The sequence below is a fragment of the Lactuca sativa genome, chromosome 3 (assembly GCF_002870075.4).
Source record: "Lactuca sativa cultivar Salinas chromosome 3, Lsat_Salinas_v11, whole genome shotgun sequence".
NCBI classification, from domain to species: Eukaryota; Viridiplantae; Streptophyta; class Magnoliopsida; order Asterales; family Asteraceae; genus Lactuca; species Lactuca sativa.
The window spans coordinates 322497054-322503244 of record NC_056625.2 but is presented as its reverse complement, the minus strand read 5'-3'; the positions used below and the strand labels follow the sequence as shown (position 1 = coordinate 322503244).

At 31.2% G+C, this 6191-nt stretch overlaps 1 protein-coding gene across 1 annotated transcript; it reads right to left on the bottom strand.

The window, feature by feature from the left end:
* Nucleotides 1-1193: 1193 nt before the first annotated feature.
* LOC111893472 (cytochrome B5) lies at nucleotides 1194-3720 on the bottom strand. The gene is made up of 4 exons (XM_023889526.2): nucleotides 3578-3720; nucleotides 3345-3451; nucleotides 1808-1874; nucleotides 1194-1709 (listed from the first exon to the last, which is right to left on the bottom strand). Exons 2-4 carry the CDS (start codon nucleotides 3429-3431, stop codon nucleotides 1450-1452), a joined length of 414 nt encoding a protein of 137 aa, XP_023745294.1. The 5' UTR covers nucleotides 3432-3451; nucleotides 3578-3720; the 3' UTR covers nucleotides 1194-1449.
* Between the last annotated feature and the right edge of the window lie 2471 nt (nucleotides 3721-6191).

Below are 6191 nucleotides of genomic sequence, written 5' to 3'. Positions count from 1 at the left end.
TTGTGCCCTTAGCCACAGAATAACAAATTCCTTCGGACACATAATTTAATGAAACTTAAAGAATTATAATTCCTTTGATTTTGTCAACCAAACACAAATTTTTACTGGAATTTACATTTAAATTCCTCAAAAAAATTTGAAATCTGTGAACCAAACACCCCCAAAACGTCGGTTGAAAAAATAAACCGATGGACGGCATTAGAAGTTGCAACTTTTATTTGGAGATGGAATTAGTAGTTTCTATTTGTATAGAGATGTTTGACAAAAGTATATGTAAGTTTTTTGAAATATGTAAAATTACATAAAATAACATCAGAATAAGAGCATGAGTTTTTCTTTAAGGGCAACATAGTAATTTTATTATAATAGTTATGAATCTTTTCCTTCAACGTTACATGAAATACTTTTAGATTATGGGTTTTTTGTTTTAAAATAAGCTTCAAGTTCATATTCCTAAATGAAGTCTTTTTAAAACGAAAAGACTTGTTGCCAAACATACTGTAAATGAGGACTCTTTTGAGGTACTACAACAAATAGAACCATTTATTTAGAAGATCATACAACTCCATTAATACTCTATCGACAAACCAAATTTATTTATATATGGAAAAAAAATCAAAACATAACCATTTAACCCTTTATGTATTTGGCCACTCTTAACTAGCATACGGGAGGTTGTTTGGTAACCTCTGAATAAATCAGATGTTATATCTAAATCGTGTTTGTTACAGCCTCTAAATGACCTCCGAACAAATCAAACGCCTTGAAACTGGTTATGAACGGTTAAACAATCTTACATTCTCTTAACCATTAAGATGTTGAAACCATTCAGTTCAACACGATTTACCAAACAACCCCTAATATTACACTCGTTACTAAATCTCAAACTAATTTCAATATACTTATTAGGGTTTAAAACACATACATGAAAAAAAAAAATTCATGGGGAGGTCCATCTATTTACAGAGAATGGGACTTTTATTAGGGTTTAAAATAATGGTAAAAATGTAAATTGGTTTCCACCTTTATTAAGAATTTTTTAATAAATTAGAATGAAACAACTAATTAAAAAAAAAAAAAATTATCACCGATATCAAAGCGCAATAAGCATAATGAAAATTGCACAATCCAAACTCCAAACACTCAAAAATGTTTAAACTAAGAAGCATGTTAAATAAAGAAATCCCAAACAGTAAAGACTATATTGTTCAAGAATCTTATTCATGTTATAGAAGCCTCAACGCCAAATATGACTTTTGTTGCTTCATTATGTCCTGATTGAATACAACATTATACATATATTATATATATGCCATTATGCCCAAAGCAACAATCTGTTTTATACTCTCATTAAAGTCCAAGAACAACCTAGTTGATAAAGAAAACAGAAATCCCAAATTCCATACTAGAAAGAGATAATTGAATTACAAAAGACTTGAGATGAAAGAATCAAGCATCTTTTTTGGCATAAAAATAAAGAGCATATGCCAAGAGCATGATGATTATAGGTAGAAGCAACATTAAAATAGTGTTGTTGGATGATCCAGCAGCAGAAGCTTGCTTTGAAGCAGAAGCTGAAGGTGGCTTGTAGTACTGTCCTTTCTGTGGCAATGTGTTGACATCGATATCACCCACGTAGTAATCTTTCAACATGTCCCGCGCATTTTGACTGTGCCCCACGTCTTCAAATTCCTCCGTTGCATCTTTCCCTACAAAATTATTATTTTTTTTTTTTTAAAAAATGTTTAATTACAAAATATTTATTAAGAGATAGAGGAAAGGAATTTGTTGTCAAGTGTCTTCTTACTGGTGGCTAACACTAAGACTTCATCACCTCCAGGATGATCATCTAGAAAAGGTGTAATGTCATACACCTACATCACAATACAAAGACAAAAACATATATTATACTATATCTAACATTTATCAAATGTTAAGACGCAGTCAATTCATCATTTCCTCTGAATCCTCTCTTCACACACCTTGTTTATATATAAAGTGATGTTTTTAGAACAATTTATTTTTTATATCATTGTTTGATGTCAGTTATGGAGCATGGTGCTTATTGCATCGATTATATGAAAGTATTCCAAGAGTGAACATTTTTTAATTATAGCAAAATGATTTCTTTTTTACTTCCTCATTCTTTTGTTTTGTTAGTCATTTTAAATTTACCTTGGTTATCATGCGTGGTTCCATAAAAGAACTATCGAGACGATGTATAACCTGGTTGAGGTATTCTTATAATCACTAATATTAATTGTAACTACAAATATACTTTTGAAAATAATGATCCAATTATTTTAAGTAAAACAATTTAGGGTGTTAGAAACCCTCAAAATATGATATGGGTAACTTTTACCCCATTAAAATGATAAAAAAAAAAATGGCTCTTTGTTTAGAATACCCGAAAGAAAAATTGTTTCTTTGTATTATATATGAATTTGTTGTTGGTATGCATTTTAAATTGCCGTATTTGTTTATTTTCTTAAAATTTGTATTTGTCAATAATCCAAATTTTTTATTGAAAATTTTGTTACTAATCTAGGTTTAACATTTTAAAATATAAAATCTAAGATCAAAAACTAAACTAATTTTTTCTATGACTGTAAAAGGTTAAAATATATTCACATACACACAAAATCGATGGATGGATGGAAATTCTCATCCAACAAACACAAAATACTTTTTTGTTTTTCTTCAAAAGTATTTTTACTGATCCCCACTACGAATTTGGGCAATGTATTCTAGTTTATTATAAGGTTATTACTTATTAATAAAATATGTAAATATTACAAATTACAACAAAGATTATGGATAGAAACACGCTAGCTTCAACTTGTTAACCTTAACATCAAGATTGCAAGAATAAACAGAACCATTAAATAATTTGCTCCCTTGTTTTCTGATTCCTAGGATTCCCCCACCATATTAATAATTTAACATGATTAGATACCTCTTTATTAGAATGATAGTCCGATTTAGGAGTTTGTAAACAGTAGAGAATATTGAGGTATGATTTGACCCGTTTTCTATAAAGAAAATCCTTAATTGTATAAATCTGACTTGTTACCAATAAAAAAATTTCTCAATTGCGTTGAAATTGCCCCCTTCTAATCACGACCAACATCAAGTTTTTGCCCAGAAATACATGCATTTAAATAATTAAAAACGCAAAAAAAATAAGAAACGTGATTTCAATTTCAGAAACAAAAGTCAATGTTGAGCCATATCTGATTATCACATGCAATTGGGATGTAAGAGTACTAAATAGTCACAAACAAGCATGATCGGATATTTAAGTTTGCCAAAGAAGTAGAAAACGATTTGTGAAAAGATCTGACCTTTCCTGAAATAACAAGCCAGCAATCCTCTTTCGTAGCGTGCTTTGAAACCTCTTCAAGTGAAAGAACTTTGGCCTCTGAACCCATTTCTGATCTGCCGCTACCAACTACGATCCATCAAAAATTTAGGAGAAAGATCAAAATCAAAACTAAAACAAACCTAAAGATCGAAATCGTTAATTCGATTGAGTATATTCAGTGAGAAATCTAATGATGCGTGAAAAAATAGGTACCAGATTCAGAATATGAATTGTTTGCTCTGGAGCAGCGGAGCAGCCAACCTTTTGCGAAATTCAAGTGGTCACCAAAAACTCAATATAAATACAATACAGCGATAAACTGTACTTTTCAGCCATCTCGGATCCGGCCCATTAACTTTCACATAGTTAATATACTAATATTTGGGTCGCGTCGTTGCAATATACTAATATATACAACGATTAAATCAATTATTTTATTTTTTCAATTTTACTCAACTAAAAGCTTTTTGGAGCTATATTGGGTTCTCTAAAATCAATTATCAATTATTTGTTTATAATTTATCACTATTACCTCAAATCTATTTTGGTTGTTAAGACACTCTAAATTTTTTAACATCACACATTTCTATATATCTTAAATGCAAGTGTTGGTGGATATTTTTATTTCATTTTAATATTTATATTTGGGAAATCTCCAAAAAAAACCTTAAAATTTTAAATGGGTTTATGATCTAGTCCTAAATTAAATTTCATTAATGAAAAAAGACAGAAAACCGGCTATTGTAATCACTTTGACATTTTTTTTTACCTTTTTAGCAGGTTACTGTTAAGGTGGCGTCCAAATGGACTGATGAGCTGACGTGGCATCTTAGGTGGCATTCTCTTCCTTTATAAAGTAAAAAAAAATATATATCATATTTTTAGGGTAAAGGGAGGGGGCTCGAACCCTTGACCTTTCACTCACAAATCAAACAACTTACCATGTGAACTAGAAGCATCTCTTGATATTAATTCTTCAAATGTATTTATAAAATCTTAAATGCCCCACACATTAAACTTTTCGTTCATCTCTAAGTCACCTAAAACCCTAATTCATTGGGAACCTTGAAAGAGACAGTCGTCAGATGACCTATTGTCTTCCCCGTCACCTTCTTTCTCCGACGATTCCTCCCATCCATCGAAGATTCTACATTCGGCGTTGTTTATCTCCGCCTCCATTGACGTCGGATTTCCGTGGTCTACTTTCATTAATGTTATCGTCGTTTATCTCTGCCTCCATTGTTGTTGTTATCGTCATTTATCTCTACTTCCGTTGACGTCATCTGCATTTGTTCTTCTTTTTTGTTATGATTTTAAGGTTTGATCCTAATGGTTAATGGTGGTCAGGTGGTCGAACTTGGAACCATAATGAATTTTTTGATGGTGAAGATATAATGGTGGTTGTCGGAGTTATCAATACAATTGTTGAGAAAATCGGAGGTTGCAAATAGACAAAGGGGAGAAGAAAGGTTTAGGGGGAATAATGAGAATATTTAATAATTTATTAGGACTTTGTATATGTATTCGGAGAAACAATATCAATAAATGCTTCTAGATCACATGGTAAGGTGTTTTGTTCGTGAGTGGGAGGTGAAGGGTTCGAGTCCCTCTCCCTCTATTTTTCCTTAAAAATCTAATCTTTTTTTTACTTGTAAAGGAAGGGCATGCCACCTAAGATGCCACATCATCCCAAAAGTCCATTTGGCAGGCCAAGTCATCAGGTAACCTGCTGAAAAGGGAAAAAGCAATTACAATAGTCGGTTTTATGTCCTTTTTCATTAATGAAGTTTAATTTAGGACTAGATCATAAACTGATCCAATTTTTTAGGACTTTTTTTTGGATCTCGTTATATTTTTATAGAACAAATTACTTAAATCATCCTTATGATTTACAAAAATTATATGTTTGATCCCTAATGTTTCTTTCTGTACTCAGACGGTCCCTAAGTTTAGATTTTGTTGTGTGTTTGGTCCCTTACAGACATAAAAAGACCATGTTGTCCTTATACTTCTTTTTAGTTATTTTTAATTTGTTTATTATTTATTAGATATTGAAAATAAATCAAGTGATTTATGAATAAGTGAGATCCACTGCCACAACCACTATCTTGCTAAAGAAACAAGCAACCACCGCCCTTTTTACCTCCGTTAACCACCACCCTTCACTTTCAGAACTGGTGGTTGTCGAGGCTAACAAAATTAATAACCTTAAATATTACACACTAAAATAGTGTATAGTGGTAAAGGGATCGAATCCATGGAGATTGGTTCAATTCAACTCTCTATGTAGATCACTTGCTCAAGTACTTATAACACAAGAGTAAAAGTAAAATGGGGGATTTTAATTCTTTTTAATTGGTAGAGAGAATTAAAAATAAACTAGAATGGAAATATAACAAGGAAACAAGTAAAATATTTGGTTGAATTCAATGAAGTGAAATTGCTTGATTTTGTGTACACCACATGGACGACATGGTTGACTTATTATTAGACTAAATGGAATAACACTTATGAATTAATTTAACTTGGGTATAGCAATCCATAAGCACCAATTACCTCAACTCTTCATTGTTATTAAAATGGCTAGAGGAGGTCTTAACATATTTCCTTAATTAAAGTCACAAAATCAATGAAGCATATAATCTTGTGAAAATCAATTAGCTTTAAGTTCTAAGAGTTACCAAGTCCAAAAGATAATCAAATGCTTACATTATCATTATGGAGGAAGCATTTCCATGGTCTAAATGAAATGAAAACAAACATATAAACCATTTGTTGCTTACTAATTTGAGGGTCCATTACTTAACCAAGAAATTAGTCAACAAAA

Bases quoted from the DNA above. Each gene is read 5' to 3' on its own strand.
- LOC111893472 (XM_023889526.2), bottom strand. From the start codon at position 3,431: ATGGGTTCAGAGGCCAAAGTTCTTTCACTTGAAGAGGTTTCAAAGCAC. The intron at 1,875-3,344 runs GTCAGATCTTTT...ATTGTGATGTAG, and splicing joins GGCTTGTTATTTCAGGAAAG to GTGTATGACATTACACCTTT. The intron at 1,710-1,807 runs GTAAGAAGACAC...ATAATTTTGTAG, and splicing joins AGTCTTAGTGTTAGCCACCA to GGAAAGATGCAACGGAGGAA.